The sequence below is a fragment of the Bos indicus genome, chromosome 17, assembly GCF_029378745.1.
Source record: "Bos indicus isolate NIAB-ARS_2022 breed Sahiwal x Tharparkar chromosome 17, NIAB-ARS_B.indTharparkar_mat_pri_1.0, whole genome shotgun sequence".
Classification (NCBI taxonomy): domain Eukaryota; kingdom Metazoa; phylum Chordata; class Mammalia; order Artiodactyla; family Bovidae; genus Bos; species Bos indicus.
Genome location: NC_091776.1, coordinates 70,165,232 through 70,188,985, shown reverse-complemented (window position 1 = coordinate 70,188,985; position 23,754 = coordinate 70,165,232). Strand labels below are relative to the sequence as shown.

The 23,754-nt window shown below is 43.7% G+C and overlaps 1 protein-coding gene across 1 annotated transcript in view; it reads right to left on the bottom strand.

Moving 5' to 3' along the window:
- The window catches only part of SFI1 (SFI1 centrin binding protein), an 88,169-nt gene that overhangs the window by 60,636 nt on the left and 3,779 nt on the right, over positions 1-23,754 (bottom strand). The window contains exons 3-4 of the mRNA XM_070768937.1: positions 15,858-16,031; positions 14,328-14,399 (exon numbers count right to left, since the gene is read on the bottom strand). Of these exons, the coding sequence (XP_070625038.1) occupies positions 14,328-14,399; positions 15,858-16,031 (246 nt within the window). The remainder of the gene's footprint in view (positions 1-14,327; positions 14,400-15,857; positions 16,032-23,754) is intronic.

The window sequence follows — 23,754 nt, the reverse complement described above, 5'->3', positions numbered from 1 at the left end:
TGAGTTCCTCTTCACTTTCTGCCATAAGGGTGGTGTCATCTGCATATCTGAGGTTATTGAATTTCTCCCGGCAATCTTGATTCCAGCTTGTGTTTCTTCCAGTCCAGCGTTTCTCATGATATACTCTGCATGTAAGTTAAATAAGCAGGGTGACAATATACAGCCTTGACAAACTCCTTTTCCTATTTGGAACCAGTCTGTTGTTCCATGTCCAGTTCTAACTGTTGCTTCCTGACCTGCATACAGATTTCTCAAGGGGCAAGTCAGGTGGTCTGGTATGCCCATCTCTTTCAGAAATGTCCACAGTATATTGTGATCCACACAGTCAAAGGCTTTGGCATAGTCAATAAAGCAGAACTAGAAGTTTTTTCTGGAACTCTCTTGCTTTTTCCATGATTCAGCAAATATTGGAAATTTGATCTCTGGTTCCTCTGCCTTTTCTAAAACCAGCTTGAACATCAGGAAGTTCACGGTTCATGTATTGCTGAAGCCTGGCTTAGAGAATTTTGAGCATTACTTTACTAGCATGTGAGATGAGTGCAATTGTGCGGTAGTTTGAGCATTCTTTGGCATTGCCTTTCTTTGGGATTGGAATGAAAACTGACCTTTTCCAGTCCTGTGGCCACTGCTGAGTTTTCCAAATTTGCTGGCATATTGAGTGCAGCACTTTCACAGCATCATCTTTCAGGATTTGAAATAGCTCAACTGGAATTCCATCACCTCCACTAGCTTTGTTTATAGTGATGCTTTCTAAGGCCCACTTGACTTCATATTCCAGGATGTCTGGCTCTAGATGAGTGATCACACCATCGTGATTATCTGGGTCATGAAGATCTTTTTTGTACAGTTCTTCCGTGTATTCTTGCCACCTCTTCTTAATATCTTCTGCTTCCGTTAGGTCCATATCATTTCTGTTTTTTATCAAGCCCATCTTTGCATGAAATGTTCCTTTGGTATCTCTAATTTTCTTGAAGAGATCTCTAGTCTTTCCCATTCTGTTGTTTTCCTCTATTTCTTTGCATTGATCGCTGAGGAAGGCTTTCTTATATCTCTTCTTACTATTCTTCGGAACTCTGCATTCAGATGCTTGTATCTTTCCTTTTCTCCTTTGCTTTTCGCTTCTCTTCTTTTCACAGCTATTTGTAAGGCCTCCCCAGACAGCCATTTTGCTTTTTTGCATTTCTTTTCCATGGGGATGGTCTTAATCCCCGTCTCCTGTACAATGTCACGAACCTCAGTCCATAGTTCATCAGGCACTCTATCTATCAGATCTAGGCCCTTAAATCTATTTCTCACTTCCACTGTATAATCATAAGGGATTTGATTTAGGTCATACATGAATGGTCTAGTGGTTTTCCCTACTTTCTTCAATTTAAGTCTGAATTTGGCAATAAGGAGTTCATGGTCTGAGCCAGTCAGCTCCTGGTCTTGTTTTTGTTGACTGTATAATAGAGCTTCTCCATCTTTGGCTGCAAAGAATATAATCAATCTGATTTTGGTGTTGACCATCTGGTGATGTTCATGTGTAGAGTCTTCTCTTGTGTTGTTGGAAGAGGGTGTTTGCTATGACCAGTGCATTTTCTTGGCAAAACTCTATTAGTCTTTGCCCTGCTTCATTCCATATTCCAAGGCCAAATTTGCCTGTTACTTCAGGTGTTTCTTGACTTCCTACTTTTGCATTCCAGTCCCCTATAATGAAAAGGACATCTTTTTTGGGTGTTAGTTCTAAAAGGTCTTGTAGGTCTTCATAGAACCATTCAACTTCAGCTTCTTCAGCGTTACTGGTTGGGGCATAGACTTGAATTACTGTGATACTGAATGGTTTGCCTTGGAAATGAACAGAGATCATTCTGTCATTTTTGAGATTGCATCCAAGCACTGCATTTCAGACTCTTTTGTTGACCATGATGGCTACTCCATTTCTTCTGAGGGATTCCTGCCCGCAGTAGTAGATATAATGGTCATCTGAGTTAAATTCACCCATTCCAGTCCATTTTAGTTTGCCGATTCCTAGAATGTCTATATTCACTCTTGCCATCTCTTGTTTGACCACTTCCAATTTGCTTGATTCATGGACCTGACATTCCAGGTTCCTATGCAATACTGTTCTTTACAGCATCGGACCTTGCTTCTATCACCAGTTACATCCACAGCTGGGTATTGTTTTTGTTTTGGCTCCATCCCTTCATTCTTTCTGGAGTTATTTCTCCACTGATCTCCAGTAGCATACTGGGCACCTACTGACCTGGGGAGTTCCTCTTTCAGTATCCTACCATTTTGCCTTTTCATACTATTCATGGGGCTCTCAAGGCAAGAATACTGAAGTGGTTTACCATTCCCTTCTCTAGTGGAAGGAACATTCATAGAACAACAACAAAAAAAGAACTCTTGGAAATTAAAACTATAATGGCAGAAATGAAAAAAAAAGAAAAGATCCACAAATAGTTAAAACAAAAAAAGGTGACTGGCCTGTAAGTCACAGTAAGGACTCTGGTTTTTACCGTCCATAGGATGGGAAACAGCCCCTGGCCTGTGTAAAGAGACTGACTAAGGACAAGACTGGAAGCAGGAGACCAGGGATGAGGCTCCTGGAGTCATTCAAGGGAGACACGATGATGGCCTGAACCACCATGGTAGCAAGTGGAGGTGCTGAAAAGCGCTCGAGTCTGCATCTATTCTGAAGGCTGAATCAACATAATTTTGGCATTTGGTACCACAGTTGGGGTATGAGGGAGTAAGAGCTAGCAGGGAGGACTCCCAGGTTTCTGACCTGAGTCTCTGGAAGGACGGGTGTTTCCTTTACTGGAAAGGGGAAGACTCAGCAGGGAGGTCTGTGAGGAACATCCAGACTTTGGCTATGGACACGCTGAGCTGTGACGTCTAGCTGGTGCAGGCAGCAATGTCACACGGGCAGCAGTCCAGAGTTCAAGGGAGAGGTCTGGGCGAGTGCATACCTCTGGGGATCACCTGGGATTTGATAAGGCTGCCATGAGCGGGATGCAGACAGAGAGGCAGTGCAAGGACTAGGGGTGGGGGACTTGGGTGAGGAGGGACCAGGAGAAGAAAGTGGGAGGAGCAGAGGCAGAGGAGTGAGAGGGTGGCCACCTGGGAGCTGGGAGAAGAATGGGCTTCTTAGAGGAGAGAATGGTGGGCTGGCCAATGCTCCCTGGTGAGGCAAGTGAGAGGAAATTCACAACTGACTTTAGCAGAAGTAGTGAACTTACTAAAATCAATGGTGAATTCTTCTGAAATGAACGAGGCAAAGAAATAGAGGAAAATAATAGAATGGGAAAGACTAGAGATCGCCTCACAGAAACTGGAGATATCAAGGGAACATTTCATGCAAGGATGGGCATGATAAAGGACATAATCAGTAAGCATCTAACAGAAGCAGAAGAGATTAAGAAGACATGGCAAGAATACACAAAAGGACTGTACAAAAAAGGTCTTAATGACCCACATAAACACAATGGTGTGGTCACTCACCTAGAGCCAGACATCCTGGAGTGTGAGGTGGGCCTTAGGAAGCATAACTACAAACAACGCTAGTAGAGGTGATGAAATTCCAGCTGAGCTATTTCAAATCCTAAAAGATGATGCTGTTAAAAATCTGCACTCAAAATGTCAGCAAATTTGGAAAACTCAGCAGTGGCCACAGGACTCAAAAAGGTCAGTTTTCATTCCAATTCCAAAGAAGGGCAAGGCCGACAAATGTTCAAACTACCATGAAATTGTGCTCATTTCACATGCTAGTAAGTTTACGCTCAAAACCCTTCAAGCTAGGTTTCAGCAACGTGTGAATCAAGAACTTCCAAATGTACAGATGGGCTTTGAAGAAGCAGAGGAAGCAGAGGTCAAATGGCCAAGATTCGCTGGATCGTGGAGAAAGCAAGAGAGTTCCAGAAAAACATCTACTTCCACTTTACTAACTACACTAAAGCCTATGACTATGTGCATCATAATAAACTATGGAAAAGTCTTAAAGACATGGGATACCAGAACACCTTACGTGCCTCCTGAGAAATCTGTATTCAGGTCAAGAAGCAACAGGTAGAACCAGACATGAAAAAAATGACTGGTTCAAAACTGGGAAAGGAGTACAAGGCTGTATATTGTCACCCTGCCTATTTAACATATGCAGAGCACATCATGCAAAATAGTAGCCTAGATGAAGCACAAGCTGGAATCAAGATTGCCGGGAGAAATATCAATAACCTCAGATATGCAGATGACACCATCCCTATGGAACAAAGCAAAGAGGAACTAAAGAGCGTTTTGATGAAAGTGAAAGAGGACAGTGAAAAAGCTGGCTTAAAACTCAACATTCCAAAAACTAAGATCATGGCATCCAGTCCCATTTCTTCATAGTAAGTACAAGGAGAAAAAGTGGAAGCAGTGGCAGATTTTATTTTTGGGGGCTAAAAAAATCACTGTGGATGGTGACTGTAGCCATGAAATTAAAAGACACTTGCTTCCTGGAAGAAAAGCTATAACAAACATAGACACGGTATTAAAAAGCAGAGATGTCACTTTGCCGACAAAGGCCCATATAGTCAAAGCTATGGTTTTTCCAGTCATCATGTACAGATGTGAGTTGGATCATAAAGGAGGCTGAACGCCAAAGAATTAATGCTTTCTAACTGTGGTGCTGGAGAAGGCTCTTGAGAGTCCCTTGGACTGTAAGGAGATCAAACCCATCAATCCTGAAGGAAATCAACCTTGAATATTCACTGGAAGGACAGATGCTGAAGCTCCAATACTCTAGCCATCTGACGCAAAGAGCCAACTCATTGGTAAAGACCCTGATGTAGAGAAAGACTGAAGGCAGGAGGAGGAGACAGCAGAGGATGAGATGGTTAGGCAGCATCACCAACTCAATGGACATGAGTTTGAGCACACTCCGGGAGGACAGGGGAGCCTGGAGTACTGCAGTCGCAAACAGTCAGACACAACTTAGTGACTGAACAACAAAGTGACCTCACAAAAGTAAAAACAGTTTTGGTGGCAAGGTGGAAAACGAAAGCCTCATGAGGTAAATTTGAGCCTACAAAAAGAGGTGCTATAGAGCCTGGAGATGTTCAGGAGATGAGAGCTGAAGGGCAGCCAAGAGACAGAGAACTGGCTGCAGGAGGAAGCAGCATCAAAGAGATTTTTTTTTTCAGGATAGGAAAATAATAGCATTATATGCTGGTGCAAATGATCCAGTAAAGAGGGAAAAATTAATACAGAAAAGGGGGGGGGGGGGGGGACTGCTAGTGTGGTGGCCTGGTATAAGCACCGGAAAGTGCAGCACCAGAAGATGTTGCCAGAGACAAGAACCTGGACAGTTCATCTGCCTCACGGTAGGGAAAGCAAGCCACGTGGTGACAGACGCTGGCCGTGGGGAGATGCAGTGATAGTCTCCTCTGTTACTTCTATTTTCTCAAGAAAATAGGAAGCAAGGCCTCGGTTAAGAATGAGAAATAAATATTGATAAACTAAATACTCTAAATGGAAGTGATGTTTTTATCTACTTCCCAAATTAGCTGAGTAATTTTGTCCAGATCTTCTCTTCAGAAAGAGAAGTGACTACTTCCTACCTAAGATGGCCTTACCTAAGGACCCATACTATATTATTTTTGCCCTTACTAATTCAGTGGTTACTCTGGTTCCATATATTAATGTGGCTAAGTCACTTCAGTCGTGTCCAACTCTGTGCGACCCCATAGACGGCAGCCCATCAGGCTCCCCCGTCCCTGGGATTCTCCAGGCAAGAACACTGGGGTGGGTTGCCATTTCCTTCTCCAGGGCATGAAAGTGAAAAGTGAAAGGGAAGTCGCTCAGTCGTGTCTGACTCTTCGTGACCCATGGACTGCAGCCCACCAGGCTCCTCCATCCATGGGATTTTCCAGGCAAGAGCACTGGAGTGGGGCGCCAAGTAAAACATAGAACAACTACGGTTTATAGACGTCAAAACATTCTCCAAGCACATAAAGGCATTATTCTCAAACTTCTGGTGTGATATCATTCTCTCCTAATGTTCCTGAAAGTGAGAAATAAATAATTCAGTATGGGAAAAGACCAAAAAAAAAAGGGGGGGGATCAATACACCCAACCTTGCCCAAAGTTATAACCCATTTGATTGAAAAAGAGATTGCAAGCTGAAAATACCCACTCCATCACAAATTTCAAAGTCAATGAAAACACAGTATCAGAATTATAATTCTGGTAGATGCTTAGAGAACAAACTTTCTCAATTTTACAATTTGAGAAACAGAGGCCTAGAGTTGTAACTTAATCTCAGATCAAGTGATTATCTAGGGTCTGGTTAAGAACCGAAACTCGGGTCTCCTAAAACCCAGCCCAGTATTCTTTCCTCGATCCCTGCCACCACTCAAGTGCAAAGGAAGGAACAAGAGTGCAACATGAATGCTCTGATGCAGAGAAGCAGACGTGGGTCGCAGATACCCCACACCCCATGCCCAGCCTCTACTTCCTCACTAGCATCCACTAGAAAGGCTGGGAAGGTTTTTGTTCCAGCCTCTTCTGTAGCTAAAGAGTCCCGTGACAGAGCTATAGCCAATGAGACAAAAGCAGAATGCAGGTGGGGGTTTTAGGCAAGTTTTGCCTTCCTGATAAACAGACAGGTCTAGCTGATACCAACCTTCCTTGCCCTTTTTGTGCAAAGCCAGAACAGTCCTCTCTGAGGATAAAGGGCCAATATGCTCAGGATGGTGAACTGAAAAGTATCTAAAAGTCTGAGTCTCTGATGACATCCCCAAACAGCTGTTGTTCGGTCACTAAGTCATGTCCAACTCTATGCAACCCCATGGACTGCAGCACACCAGGATTCCTTGTCCTTCACTGTCTCCGGAAGTTTGCTTAAATTCACGTCCGTTGAGTTGGTGATGCCATCAAGCCCTCTCATCCTCTGCACCCCCTTCTCCTTTAGCCTTCAATCTTTCTCGGCATCAGCATCTTTTCCAACCAGGCTGTGAGAAAAACCAAATCCTGATTTGCATAAGCCATCTTCTGACTTTCTCTAACTTGGAGTCAAATGCATTTCTAACACAATTAGCATCTCCCAATACTTGGTATATAAATAGATATTATTTGAAGAGGTTTCCAGTTAAATGAGTCAAATTTAAGTTATAAAAAAATTAAGCAGGAAAAGGATTTGGGGAAGAGAGTGAAGGCAGCCACATAGTGTTTCAATCTCTGAACCCTTATAAAACACACAGAGAAACCATGCAGAAAAACCAAAAACTTATGTATCATCTACAACAAAACCAGGTGACAAGTTAACTCTAAAAACCCAAAATGCAAGCAGGTGAGGACAAATCACCCAAGTCAAAGGACCACCATTCGTAGAGAAGAAAAGTGGGGTCCTGGCCACAAGGCCTTTGTGTCCTTCATTTCTTTGATTGCAGGAAACACCCTTCATTCAGCTCCATGATCTTCCCTGGGTTCCAATGGGCAGATTCAAGCAGCCGTTAATCAGGGAAGGGAGAGGATGGGAGACCAAGGAGAAAGGAGCAGCCTTGGGGCAGGGTCCTGTTTCCCCATTAAAGGACCCCCATCTCTGAGCTGCTCTGTGGATATTAAAACCCACTTCAGGCGGAAAAAGATAATGACTAATACACAGCATGCAGACCCCAGACCAGCTGGACCTGAAGGTTGATGATGTGGACTCCTAATTGCCGCACCACCAAGCCATCAGAAGAATGTCCACGAGCTGATCACACCCTCCTTGAACAATTATTATAAAACCTGTCACTGTCTTCCCCAAGTTGGGACACTTGGTTTTGTGGGATTAGCCCACTGTGTTCCTCTCTGCCTGGCAAAGCAATAGAGCTATCCTTTTCTGCTTCACCCAGAATTCTGTGTCCAAGACTTGATCCAGCACCAGAGTACAAAGAAGATGAGCTTTCATCATTGAAAGGAGCAATGAAGGTGGTATCTGAGGAGCCTGAGGACAGGAGAACCTAAATCAGCCGGTGAGTAGTCACTGCAAAATGTGGAGGCACAATTTGAGACCAGCAGCTGAAATACAGAGGAGTTTGGTGCTCTCCAAAATCACGGCTCACGTGAGAGCTGAAGGTGCTGACCTCAAAATCAGATAGGGATTCATGCCAAGGAGGAACTGCTGGGAGCAGAGTAGATACTGAGCAGGAAAAGGACAAGGAGACAAGGAAACAGAGGATCAGACCAGGCGTGGTTAAGAGGAGCAAGCCTCCACACCTGTGGACACCACGAAAGGGACAGAAGAGGGAGCTCTGTGATATTCAGATCAGATCAGATCAGTCGCTCACTCGTGTCCGACTCTTTGTGAACCCATGAATCACAGCACACCAGGCCTCCTTGTCCATCACCAACTCCCAGAGTTCACTCAGACTCACGTCCATCGAGTCAATGATGCCATCCAGCCATCTCATCCTCTGTCGTCCCCTTCTCCTCCTGCCCCCAATCCCTCCCAGCATCAGAGTCTTTTGCAATGAGTCAACTCTTGGCATGAGGTGGCCAAAGTACTGGAGTTTCAGCTTCAGCATCATTCCTTCCAAAGAAATCCCAGGGCTGATTTCCTTCAGAATGGACTGGTTGGATCTCTTTGCAGTCCAAGGGACTCTCAAGAGTCTTCTCCAACACCACAGTTCAAAAGCATCAATTCTTCGGCACTCAGCCTTCTTCACAGTCTAACTCTCACATCCATACATGACCACAGGAAAAACCATAGCCTTGACTAGACGGACCTTTGTTGGCAAAGTAATGTCTCTGCTTTTGAATATGCTATCTAGGTTGGTCATAACTTGCCTTCCAAGGAGTAAGCGTCTTTTAATTTCATGGCTGCAGTCACCATCTGTAGTGATTTTGGAGCCCAGAAAAATAAAGTCTGACACTGTTTCCACTGTTTCCCCATCTATTTCCCATGAAGTGGTGGGACCGGATGCCATGATCTTCGTTTTCTGAATGTTGAGCTTTAAGCCAACTTTTTCACTCTCCACTTTCACTTTCATCAAGAGGCTTTTGAGTTCCTCTTCACTTTCTGCCATAAGGGTGGCGTCATCTGCATATCTGAGGTTATTGAATTTCTCCCGGCAATCTTGATTCCAGCTTGTGTTTCTTCCAGTCCAGCGTTTCTCATGATGTACTCTGCATATAAGTTAAATAAACAGGGGGACAATATACAGCCTTGACGAACTTCTTTTCCTATTTGGAACCAGTCTGTTGTTCCATGTCCAGTTCTAACTGTTGCTTCCTGACCTGCATACAAATTTCTCAAAAGGCAGATCAGGTGGTCTGGGATTCCCATCTCTTTCAGAATTTTCCACAGTTTATTGTGATCCACACAAAGGCTTTGGCATAGTCAATAAAGCAGAAATAGATGTTTTTCTGGAACTCTCTTGCTTTTTTTATGATCCAGCGGATGTTGGCAATTTGATCTCTGGTTCCTCTGCCTTTTCTAAAACCAGCTTAAACATCAGGAAGTTCATGGTTCACATATTGCTGAAGCCTGGCTTGGAGAATTTTGAGCATTACTTTACTAGCGTGTGAGATGAGTGCAATTAGGAAGCTTAACTAAAGCTCACTTCACTGTAAAAGTCCACAAAAATTAATTTCACATAAAAAAGAGCAACAGAAAAGTAACTGAGGTCAAATTCTATACAAAGTTACTGTAGGAGAAAAGGAGAGTAACAGGCCTATGGACAAAAGATTCTTGACAGTCCCTTGGAAAGAAAGGAGATGAAACCAGTTAATCCTAAAGGAAATCAACCCTGAATCTTCACTGAAAGGACTGATACTGAAGCGGAAGCTCCAGTACTTTGGCCACCTGATGCGAAGAGATGACTTACTAGAAGAGATCCTGATGATGGGAAAGATTGAAGGCAGGAGGACAGAGGATGAGATGGTTGGATGGTATTATCGACTCAATGGACATGAGTTTGAGCAAACTGCAGGAGATGGTGATGGACAGGAAAGCCTGGAGTTATGTGGGCCATAGTGTCACAGAGTCTGACATGACAGAGCGACTGAACAGCAACAATGGACAAAAAAATTATTCCAGAAAGACATGCCACAAAATGGGGGGAAAAAAAACAAACAAGAAAACCACCAACCAAACCTATAACCTATCTCAAAATGAGCTAAAAGACTTAAAAAAAAAAAAAAAATCCACACCCAGGTATATCATATTAAATCTTCAAGAAATAAGACAAACACTGAATCTTCAAAAGATCAACAGCATGCAAATGCAAGTCATGAGACAATGGAGTATCTTCAAAGACTGGGGAGAAAACTGGTAACGCAGACTTCCTATAACCAGTGAGATATCTTTCAAAAATGAAAGCAAAGTAAAAACATTTTTAGACAAAATCTGAGAGGATTCATCACAAGCAGACCTACTTTTGGATCCCTGGTTGGGGGAACTAAAATCCCACATGCTGCATGATGCGGCCAAAAGAAAAAAAATATTGTTCTGAAGATTTTAAAATGTAAACTGAATTAAAATACCTTACAGTAGGGCACATAAATGGGGACAGCGACAGGCAGAATTAAAGTGATCAAAGGAACCTTGTTTGGGGAGAGGGTAAAAAAACCAATTAACATTATACCTGAAAAAGTTAAACAAATCTGTTACGGCAGTCAGGAAAAGAAGAATGAAAGAGTACACAACTTCTAAACTAACACAGGGAAGATAAATAAAATATTCAACCGAGTTTAAAAAAAAAGAAAGAAAAACAAAAGACTTCCTGTGTAAGCCTGATTAGTTCTCCCAGTGGCAACGAGGAAGACAGACACACACAAAAAGATTTCCTTGAAGGCTGAAGAGCTCCCCAGGCAGTAAAGGGCAGGGCCAGGTCCAAGGGAAGGAGGAGGAGCAGAGGTGGACTATGCCTTACCCCTGGGCTGGGAGGAGCGGCCACCCCGGGAGCTTCACTGGTAAAGACCCGGGGAGAAGATGGGAACAGCAAGGCCCTCCCACCAGGTATACAGGGAAAAGATTTCAGAGAACACAGACAAAAGCTGCATTTGTTCGAGAGACTCTGAATCAAGAGACCTTGGTTTTCCAGATCAGGAAAGCTATTCTGTCAGAAAAAGGAGAAGGCATAGCAAGGAGAGGGGGAAGGGGTGAGAACCCGTAACATTCCAGCTTTTAAAAACACATTACAGAACAGGAAAGACTAGCAATCTCTTCAAGAAAACTAGAGATACCAAGGAAACACTTTATGCAAAGATGGCACAATAAAGGACAGGGAACACCATGGACCTAATGGAAACAGAGGATATTAAGAAGAGGTGGCAAGAATACACAGAAGAACTGTACAAAAAAGGTCTTAATGACATGGATGACCAGAATGGTGTCATCACTCACCTTAAGCCAGACACCCTGGAGTGTGTAGTCAAGTGGGTCTTAGGAAGCATTACTATGAACAAAGCTAGTGGAGGTGATGGAATTCCAGTTAAGCTATTTCAAATCCTAAAAGATGATGCTGTGAAAGTGCTGCACTCAATATGCCAGCAAATTTGGAAAACTCAGCAATGGCCACAGGACTGGAAAAGGTCAGTTTTTATTCCAATCCCAAATGCCAAAGAATGTTCTAACTACTGTACAATTGCACTAATTTCACACGTTACCAAAGTAATGCTCAAAATCCTTCAAGCTAGGCTTCAACAGTACACTTCATTTCACTGAAGTAAACAATAGTTCATTTCAACAGTGAACCAAGAACTTCTAGATGTACAAGCTGGACTTAGAAAGGCAGAGGAATCAGAGATCAAACTGCCAACATCCGATGGGTCATAGAAAAAGCAAGAGAATACCAGAAAAACACCTACTTCATTGCCTATGCTAAAGCCTTTGACTCTGTGGATCACAACAAACTGTTGAAGATTCTTAAAGAGATGGGAATACCAGACCACCTTACCTCCCTCCTGAGAAACCTGCATGTGGGTCAAGAAGTAACATTTAGAACCCTACATGGAACAACTGACTGCTTATCAAATGCAAATCAAAGCCACAATGAGGTACCATCTCATGCTGGTCAGAATGGCTGCCATCAAAAAGTCTACAAACAATAAATGTGGAGAGGGTGTGGAGAAAAAGGAACCCTCTTACACTGTTGGTGGGACTGCAAACTAGTACAGCCACTATGGAGAACAGTGTGGAGATTCCTTAAAAAACTGGAAACAGAACTGCCTTATGACCCAGCAATCCCATTGCTGGGCATACAACCCGAGGAAACCAGAATTGAAAGAGACACGTGTACCCCAATGTTCATCGCAGCACTGTTTACAATAGCCAGGACATGGAAGCAACCTAGATGTCCATCAGCAGATCAATGGATAAGAAAGCTGTGGTACATATACACAATGGAGTATTACTCAACTACAAAAAAGAATGCATTTGAGTCAGTTCTAATGAGGTGGATGAAATTGGAGCCTATTATACAGAGTGAAGTAAGCCAGAAAGAAAAACACCAATATAGTATATTAACACATATATATGGAATTTAAAAGATGGTAAAGACAACCCTATATGAAAGACACCAAGAGACACAGGTGTAAAGAACAGACATTTGGACTCTGTGAGAGAAGGCGAGGGTGGGGTGATTTGAGAGAATAGCACTGAAATATGTATATTATCATATGTGAAATAGATGACCAGTCCAAGTTCGAGGCAGGAAGCAGGGCACTCAAAGCTGGTGTGCTAGGACAACCCAGAGGGATGGAATGGTGAGGGAGGTGGGAGGAGGGTTCAGGACGGGGGGACACATGTATACTCATGGCTGATTCACGTCAATGGACGGCAAAAACCACCACAACACTGTAAAGCAATTAGCCTCCAATTAAAATAAATAAAATTTTTTTTAATCTAAAAAAAAAATTGGGAAAGGAATACAACAAGGCTGTATACTGTAACCCTGCTTATTTAATTTATATGCAGAGTACATCATGTGAAATAGATGTACTCTGATGAATCACAAGCTGAAATCAAGATGGCTGGGAGAAATATCAAGAACTTGCGTCAGATATGCAGATTATCCCACCCTAATGGAAGAAATCAAAGAGGAACTAAAGAGCCTCTTGATGAAAGCGTAAAAGGAGAGTGAAAAAGCTGACTTAAAATTCAACAACAACAAAAAAAGATTAGAGCATCCGGTCCCATCACTTCAAGGCAAACAGATGGAGAAAAAAATGGAAACAGTGGCAGACTTCATTTTCTTGGGCTCCAAAATCACTGCGGATGGTGACTGCAGCCATGAAATTAAAAGACACTTGCTCATTGGGAAAAAAGCTATGACAAACCTAGACAGCATATTAAAAAGCAGAGACATCACTTTACCAAAAAGGTCTGTCTTGTCAAAGTTATGGTTTTTCCAGTAGTCATGTATGGATGTTAGAATCGGACCATAAAGACGACTCAGTGCCAAAGAATTGATGTTTTTGAACTGTGGTGCTGGAGAAGACTCTTGAGAGTCCCTTGAACAGCAAGGAGATCAAACCAGTCAATCTTAAAGGAAATCAACCCTGAATGTTCACTGGAAGGAGTCATGCGGAAGCTGAAGCTCCAATACTTTGGCCACCTGAAGCAAAGAGCTGACTCGTTAGAAAAGACCCTGATGCTGGGAAAGACTGAAGGTGGGAGGAGAGAGGGGCGACAGAGGACAAGATGCAAAGGATGGCATCACCGACACAACAGGCATGAGTTTGAGCAAGCTCTGGGAGATAGTGAAGGACAGGGAAGCCTGGTATGCTGCAGTCCATGAGGTCAAAAAGAGTTGGACATGATTTAGCAACAGAACAACAACAACAACATTCTCAATGGTTCTCAGTTCTCTGAAACATTCCCTACACTGGCCCCTCCTGCAGTGTCCTGACCCCAGTGTCTTCCCCGTGTGGTCCACTCTGGGCACTGCAGCCATAATGATCTTCACTAACACCCACAGCAGTAGGCGGCAGCCTAGACAAACTGAAGCTGTGGGACTTACACTTGACTATATTTCACGCCCCTTGACAGCGTCAACTTTTCCCTAGGTTCTGCCCCAGACCAAGTCAATCTGTTACTCTCAACAGGGACCTGAAAGAGCTCATTTGCTTCTCCAGGGCAAATACTTCTTCCCCGAGAGGGTCTTAGCTGTCCTAGTTTATTTGTGGTTCCTTTATAACATTCATTCAGTCAGACTAGTAAGTGTTAGACTACCATTATATCATCCTCCCCTCCTGGCGGCCGGGGAGGAGCAGAGGGGGAATGAAACACACGCCAGGATGAAGGTTACACATGGGCTTCGTGCAAAACAGAAACCCAGGATGAAACTCAGGGGAAGTCTGGTGTTCTGAGCTAATACTACCTGGCTTTAGAGGGAAACACTCTTCCAAAAGTCATGCGAATCCACAAATGAAAGTACTTTCTGGCCACGCATCTGAAAGAAGGAGAGAAAGGACATACACATTTAAGAACTCCATCTGGTTTGTATCATCAATTTTCTGGAAAGGAGACGGAAATTTAATGGTCTCAGGGGGTGGGATGCTAGCGTGAGTCGAAGGTGAATCATAGATAATCCTGCATCAGACAGAAAAAAGGGAAATTTGCTGTATGGTACAGGGAACTCAGCCTGGGGCTCTGTGACAATCTAGAGGGGTGGGATGGGATGGGGTGGGAGGTCGTAGGGAAGTTCAAGAGGGAGGTGATAATATGGACACCTGTGGCTGATTCATGTTGATATATGGCAGAAACCAACACAATATTGTAAAGCCAATTATTTTGCATTAATATAAATTTTTAAAAAATAGCACAAGATGGGACAGATTTTAAAAGCTAAAATTGAGCAGATTATTTTTAAAAAATACTATTAATATACTCTGTCCATAAAGACTTCAGAATTGAGGAACAGGAAGTATACGCTAGTGCTTTTGTTCACATTCTTCTTGCCCGAAACACCTGGCAAAGGCCTGGCAAATGCCCGCTTACCCAACAAGGTTCATCTTCAACGCTCACTCCTATGTGAAGCTTTCCTGGGCTCTCCCCAACCAAACAGAGCAAGGAGCTTGGAACTCTCAGCCCTGCTCCAGCCCCCAGAGTAATGTTATGATGCAGAATCCCAGGAAACCGCTCACAGGGTGCCCATCATTCCCTCTGCACTCTGAGCCTGAGAGCAGGGACCGTGGCTCACAGTATCCCTAGCACGCTACCTGGAGCACACAGGAAGGTGAGCGTGTCTTGGCCAGTTAACCTCCAGGTTCAGCCTGGAACACTCTCCTTCCTCCTGCCCTTTACCTGCCTTAATCTTACTTATCCTTCAGGACTCAGCTAAACTCCACCTCTCCAGGAAGTCACTGCTGGCAATGCCAGGCTAGTGCACTGTTCTCGCCCCATGGGCCTGGGGACCACATCCGCCCTCCTCACAGCACTTACCACACTTCACTGTTGTGGCTTGTCTGCCAAGCCTACTTGACTTTACACTTCCGTGAGCTCTTGCACTAGGAATGTCATATTCACCTTATACACTCAGCATCTAACACCACACCTGGCCAGGCAGGCACCTGATAACTTTTTGCTGAATAAACAAAAGGATGCCTTTCAAAGACCTAATCAAGAGTAGCAAAAAATGATCATTTTCTTGGATCACGTTCAGACTTTTTCTGGAAGACTCTTTATAGCTTACACATTGTGGGGCACAAGTGGAGACCATGAATGAAAACACTCAATGATGGCTTTTACATTTCCATATTCCCAAATATTCTGAACATTCCGTCATGGCGAACAGGCATTGCGGTCTCCAATTAACTGAGATAAGAGAATAAGACTCACCCCCTTGTTTTAACCAAAAAGGGGGAACAATGACCAAGTCCCTGAGGCAGGGAACCCCTGGCAAGCTCACCTGACACGCAGTTCTCTTAGCCGGCCCCTTCGGGTCCGGGCCTGTGAGGGATGGTATTTCACTGGGTGACTGGCCCTAGATACCTCACTCCGGCTCCCAGAGAATGCAGAGGGCTTCTTTGTGGACAGTATCTTTGGAGAATAAGGTTTCTTTACTGCACTGTCCCTAAAAGACCTCAAATTTGAGGAGAAAAGGAGAGAACCAAATTATCTCTGCACGTGATGCAAATATCTTTAAACATACAAGTGAAATTAAAAAGATAAGCTCATCAAGACAGAAAGGTAATAACTCTACTTCAAGGACAATAAACTGCCCAATCTCTGACAAAAACACCCACCCCCCAGGCTTCCCTGGGGCCTCAGTGGTAAAGAATCCGCCTGCCAATGCAGGAGACGTGGGTTCGGTCCCTGGTCCGGGAAGATCTCACATGCTGCAGAGCAACTAAGTCTGTTGTGCTCTAAAGCCCAGGAGCCACAACTACTGAAGCCCAAGCACCCTAGAGCCCATGCCTCACAAGAGAGGCCACTGCAAAGAGAAGGCTTTGCACCGCAATTACAGAATAGCCCTCGCTCACAGCAACTAGAGAAAAGCTCGTGTGCATCAACAAAGACCCAGTGCAGCCAAAAAATAAATAAAAATTATTAAAATAAACAACAAAAAAAAGAAATGCCCACCCCATCTGGAGGCGGGCACTACTAGATCAGCTCTAGGCAGAAGCTACAGAGCTGCAGGGCACCTTGGAGACCTCAGTCCTAACACATACTTCTTTAACGTGTCATTTAAGGGGAATCATTTTCAAGTTAGAAATAGGTTTCTTCATGCAGAAACAACTAGGAATGATTTCCAGGTTATGCAACTTTTACATCCATGTGAAACTACACACCTTGACCAAACACTAAATTTATGACTTTTAATCCCATTTTAGAAACATTAAGAGATTTTCTTATTGGTATGAACTCATGATTCTGGAAAATCCCATGGACAGAGGAGCCTGGAAGGCTGCAGTCCATGGGGTCTCGAAGAGTCGGACACGACTGAGCGACTTCCCTTTCACTTTTCACTTTCATGCATTGGAGAAGGAAATGGCAACCCACTCCAGTGTTCTTGCCTGGAGAATCCCAGGGGCAGGGGAGCCTGGCGGGCTGCCGTCTACGGGGTCACACAGAGTCGGACACGACTGAAGCGACTTAGCAGCAGCAGCAGCAGCATGATTTTCAAAAACACGTGTCAGAGATCTGCCTGCAGGAAATATCTGGTGGCAACAACATCCCACCAGGAATGAGCAAACGTAGAGCTCAAATACTGTTTCTAAAATGTCACTGCCTACTAAGAGGAAGTGGCAGTGCCTGGAAATACGGCTGACTTTCAGGTCTGAGACAAGAAAAATACAAGACAAGCTGCACTATCTTACTGGATCAGACAGTAAAGAAATATTCAAAGAATGACAGGAGAATGTCGAAAGGACACAGGAACCAGCCGAAAAGGGCTCCCACTGGCCAAATCTGGGACAATTTTGGCAGTAACAGACTAAAACCCACTGAATAAAACAGGAATCCACAAATCCATACTGAAGTAAGTAAATGAGTAAATAAATAGATGAAGAAAAATGGGAAGCTCTACTCTGCAGTAGAATACAACTAATAAACTTTTAAGAACCATCACAGGAATAACTGACTCAGCTAAGAATCATCAATGGATGTAAAAACAAGTGGGTGCCAGTCTGATGAGAAATAGGCTATTAATGTAGTTTCAACGTATCTCCCCATAAAACACTTATTCACTTCTTTATAGTGGAGAAACCTGACAGATATCATCTATACCAAGTGATAAAAGTTAATATCAATGGTAATAGGACCAAATCTCCTGATACTGACGTACTGAGAACACAGCATCATTTCTGTGAAATTCTTGCCAAAAATACATAACTTGAATTCATCATGAAGAAACACTGAACAAATTCAAATATATGCATAAAAGGTAAGCTAAACTCTTCAAAAATGTTAGGTCATGGAAGATAAGGAAATATTGAGAAATATTTCCAAATTAAAGGGGACTAAAAAGACAAAATGAGGGACTTCCCTGGTGGTCCAGTGGCTAAGACTGTGCTCCTAATGCAGGGGGCCCAGGTTCAAACCCTGGTCAGGGAGTTAGATTCCACATGCTGCAACTAAGACCCAGCAGAGCCAAATAAATGAATAAATATTAAAAAGACAAAATGAAAAGGGAAGTTTTTCTTACATTTTGTTGTTTTCTTTCTGCTATAAATATCATTTTGGGGACAACTGACTTCAGTTTACTCACAAAGGGCCCAGGGGAGGGAGGAAACACATAGTTTGATTCTCATTGTTTGTGGTAAGTTCTATAAAGCCACCATAAGCACTGAGCTAGTGAATATACCGAACCACTGTCCCTACAGGAGAACACATAGTTAGCTTCCTGCCAGTCTTTAAAAGCATTCTCATGGGGACTTCCCCTGGCAGTCTAGTGGTCAAGGCTCCACGTTGCCACTGCAGGGGGCGTAGGTTTGATCCCTGGTAATGGAACTAAGATCCTGCATGCCAAAAAAATATCATCAACTAATCAATATGGAGCCTTGTTTTCTGTGTGCCTGTGTTTAAAGACACCATACTTAATACATATGGAGAGTCTTTAACATTGAACTCACAGCCAACAGCCCTGTAACTCATGCTTGGACAAAGTGCATCTAACATACACTTTTTAAAAAAATTATTTCCGGCTGTGCTGGGTCTTCACTGCTGTGCATGGGCTTTCTCTAGTGGCAGCCAGCAGTGGCTCCTCTTCACTGCAGTGCACAGGCTTCTCCTAGCAGGGGTTTCTCTTATTATGGAGCACGGGCTCTAGAGCGTGGACTCAGTAGCTGGGGCGCACAGGCTTAGTCGCCCCGTGACACGTGGAATCTTCCCAGACTAGGATCAAATCTGTGGTCCCTGCACTGGCAGGCAGATTCTTAACCACTGGGCCACCAGGAAGGCCTACACTTTCTTTTTTATTTTTGGCCTCGTCTCAAGGCCTGATCTCAAGGCCACATCTCAAAGACCCTGATCCCGGCAAAGACTGAAGGCAGGAGGAGAAGGGGACGACAAGAGGATGAGATGGATGGATGGCATCACCGATTCAACGGACATGAGTTTGAGCAAACTCAAGGAGATGGTGAAAGAAAGGGAAGCCTGGCGTGCTGCTGTCCATAGGGTCGCGAAGAGTCGGACACGACTGAGCAAATGGACAACAAACAAGGCACGCGGGATCTTAGTTTCCCAACCAGGGATTGAACCCGCACCCCCAGCACTGAGAGAGTGGAGTCTTAACCTCTGAACCGCCAAAGAAGTCCCCTACATTTTCTTCCTAAGGTACATCACAGTCTTCCTGTACCAAGGAACACTGGACAGAACTTCAGTGCTCTGATTAGGGGCCACTTCAAACAGCAAAACTGTCAACAGAAAGCACAAACTGTGAAAAGATGGCAGTACACAGACTGGAGAAGGGTCCTCACCTACAGTATGAGCTGAAAGGAGAAGGCAGAGCGTGGCTGTGTTTGAGTCCAGCCAGAAGCATGTGTATCGGGGACTAAAATGCTTTGCCCTTCTGCACGTGTCTATAAATGACACAAAAACACTGAGAGGAGACAGACAGACGATGGAGATGCGGGGAGGAGAGAGACAGAACCAGATGAATGTGGTAAAAATGTCAACAGGAAAACCTGGGATGAGAAAGATATATAGTTCTTTGTCCCAATCTTGCAATGTTTCTCTAAATTTGAAATTATTTCAAAATAAAACATTAACAAAAAATTTTAAAATGAGGCTTTCATCCCACTCCTTTTACCATAAAAATAAAAGAGGCTCTAAAAATGTTAAGAGCTTATGAAACAGCAAACTCAAGGAAAAAGTGCTAGGTCAGTGCCCTTCTGAAGTCCTGTTACGTCATAAACAGGTCATCAGACGGGGAGGCCCACGCCTGAAGTCATCCCTGACCACTGCTCTCTCCTTTCATCAGACTCTGGGCTCCCCCTCACCAGCTAGTGAGTCAAGCAGCAATGAACTATTTGCAGCTCTGTAAGTTTAAAGATCATAAGGATACCAACTCTGGTGTAAGTGAAGTAGCCCCAGAAATCTAAGCTATTCTAACACCGAAAGGAAGAGATCACAAACTGAAGCCATAGATTTGTCTCCGTACATATATGCCTGTTTCCCATCACAAGGCCTCATGATGAAAGGAACCACTTTTATCTGCTAATATATACTCAGCCCCTAACACACTGCCAGGCACTCACAGTAGGTAGACATATAAAATGTGTTCACTTATGGAACAAAGGAAAGGCAGAAGGAAAGAAAGATGAAACAGAAGGCACTTCAAAAACAATACCAGAAACCCAACAATCATGAGGAACAGGGAGGAGCCTGGTTTAATTCAGAACACAGGAATACAATTGCTTTTTTTTAAAAAAATGTCAATGGGAGGATGATGATTAGCCAAGAAACACAGAAAAATAGAAGTGAGGAGACAGAATCTGAAAATGTTCATTCAAAAGGGACAAGGAGAAAAGACAAAAACTCTAATTCAAAAAGATACATGTACCCCAATGGTCAAAGCAGCAATATTTACAATAGCCAAGACATGAAAGAAGCCTAAATGGCCATCGACAGATGAATAGATAGACAAGATGTGGTACATATATACACAATGGAATATTAGTCATAAAAAATGAAATAATGCCATTTGCAGCAACATGGATGAACCTGGAGATTCTCATACTAAGTGAAGTGAGGCAGATAAAGAAATTATCATACAATATCACTCACATGGGGAATCTAAAATATGATATAAATGAACTTATTTACAAAACAGAAACAGATTCACAAATACAGAAAACTTGGTGTTACCGGAAGTGAAATGGATAAATTGCGAGTTTGGGAGTAACAGATACACACTACTATAAAATAAACAAGGACCCACTGTATACAGCACAGGGAACTATATTCAGTATCTTGTAATAACCTCCAATGGAAAAGAATATGAAAAAGAACGTATACATACGTGTAACTTAATCACTTTGCTGTACACCTGAAACACACACACTGCAAATCAACTATACTTTGACTTTTTTCGACTTTTTTAAAATTAAGAAAAATTTAAAAAACAAAACAGTGCCCGGGGGAAGGCATGCCCTGACCAATTCATTTAACTATTTACTTGGCAGGTGCGCCCTGCAGTGTTCGTTTATTCTCTCAGTATCAAGCACCTACTGTAATACGCTCAGCAACACAGTACAGCCTGGGGCTTGCTGTCGTTGCTGTTGTTCACTCAGTCGTGTCCGACACTCTTCAACCCCATGGACTGCAGCACGCCAGGCTTCCCTGTCCTTCAACGTCTCCTGGAGCTGCTCAAACTCATGTGCATTGAGTCAGTGGTGCCATCCAACCATCTCATCCTCTGTGGCCCCCTTCTCCTCCTGCCTTCAGTCTTTCCCAGCATCAGGGTCTTTTCTAATGAGTCAGCTCTTTGCATCAAGTGGTCAAAGTATTGGAGCTTCAGAATCAGTCCTTCCAATGAATATTCAGGGTTGATTTCCTTTAGGAATGACTGGTTTGATCTCCTTGCAGTCCAAGGGACTCTCAAGAGTCTTCTCCAATATCACCAAAAGCAGCAGTTCTTCGATGCTCAGCCTTCTTTATGGTCCAACCCTCAAATCCATACATGACTACTGGAAAAACCATAGCTTTGACTATGTGGACCTTTGTCAGCAAAGTAATTTCTCAGTTTTTTAATATGCTACAAAGACAAATGTGTATTCAGTGTGTTTCTCATGTCTTACAATGAGAAAACAAGACTATCGACAGCTTACAGCAAGCACAGGACACTGACACGTTCCCAGTATTTATCCTCTACTTGGCTGCACACATGGCTGCCCAGAATAAGGGCTACATTTCTGAGGCTCCCCTACTGCTACCTTCTAAAATTAAGTTCTAAGTGGATGTATAGGGGCTCATCAGGTGGCAGGTTCCTACGATCTGCCTTAAGGGCCAGCTAATGCACACTTTGTCTTCCTATCTTGCTCCTACCTGCTGCTCGGAATGGCTGCGCACTTGAACCAGAAGGATAAGGACCTTTCAGAGATGGCGGTGCGGACAGCGGGAAGGTCCTGGGTCCATAAGAACCTTACTGAACATAATCATCGTAACCACCTGCCTCCAGACTTCCTATGTGTGAAAGGAAAATCACTTCCATCTTGTTTAGCATCCATTACTTTGGATTTCGGGCTTCCCAGGTGGCTCAGGGTAAAGAATCAACCTGCCAATGCAGGAGACATAGGTTCAATCCCTGGGTCAGGAAGATCTCCTGGAGAAGGAAATGGCAACCTGATCCAGTATTCTTCCCTGGAGAATCCCACGGACAGAGAAACCTGGTGGGCAACAGTCCATGGGGCTGCAAAGAGTTGGACACAACTCAGCAACTAAACAATAACAACAAGTCTGGATTTCCTGAACCTGACCCAAACTTACAGAGCTGGACAGCTGCAAACAGAGTATGAGGCATAGAGTGGTGAGAAATGAGGCTAGAAAACGGTCTGTGGAGACGCCTTGAAGGCAAAGCAAAGGAGCATGGACTGGAGCCCAAAGGCAACAAGAGTCACTGGAAAGTTCTAAGTAGGGAGGGGTGACACAGTCAGATTTGAATACTCTGCACTCATCCTGGAGGTAATGTATCAACTATGTTCCCACACTGTGATTTCAAACTTCCTAAGAAAACTTCAGAATATAATATGGCTTCCTGCAGCAGGTAGGCATACACTGCTGGTTTCCCTAGTTATTTCTCATTGTAAACAAATTAACTGGTACTTCATGCACTGAAATGAATGGAAGTAATTGGCATGCTGACAGGTACATCAGTTTAGAAAGCACAAGCCCATCTCCAAAAGACTCAGGGCCCATTCTCTAAATTGAGGGTGTGGGTGAATCAGAAGTTCTACAGGCTTGTGAGAATTTACACTCTGGGTTCTAAGAGGGTCAGGGAATCATAAGCCTTACAACTGGTTTAAGGCGACTGTGGAATAGCAATGCACCAAGGAGAATAACAAAGGGAAATGCAAACCCTTTAGGAAGGAAGGCACCTTCATAAACCTAGAGACAGGCCTGTAATGTACCGGGTCCAGCACACAAAGAAGCTCGACTCCGCGTAAGGTAACAGAAACAACAGATCCACACAGGCTTCAGATACTAAAGAGGTGTGTATCTGTGTATGCTATACGTGTATATTCGCATACATACACATACACTTTTTATTCACTCAGAGAAAGTTTACTGGACACTTAAGAGTTTCTCAAGAGTTAATGGTGTATCAAGACGACAATGAGAATACCAATCATTAAATGCCACGAAAAAGGTAAACTTAGTGTGTTATGGGAACACCCACACTGGGTGCCTCATCCACACTGGGGGGGAGGGGGAACAGGGTGGGAAGAGGCTTCCTAGAGACGATACTGGACCTGAGTTTGGAAGTATGAGTAGAAACTAGTCGGGAGTTGGGAACTGGAAAGAGCTGGTGTGAATACTAGGTATGAGCAGTGTAGACGTTCAAGGAGAGTAAAGGAACGTCAAGGAGTCCTGCAGGACTCACACAGTGGATCTCAGACTGCTTTACGGCAGAATACCTAGGGAATCCATTCTCCTATCAAAGCTTCCCATTCTAAAGCTGCAGACTATTTGAGGAAACAGAGTTTCAATTTAAGGCCATGGTTAATTTGTTTCAGAAGCTAAAGGCAGGCAGGCCTGACAAGCTCTCTACGGATCACTGCTAAACACTGTCAGGGCATGGATTCAGCTTTTGAGGATGGATCCCTCAAAAGCTGTGGGATCAGCAGGGGTAGGACCTCAGAAGC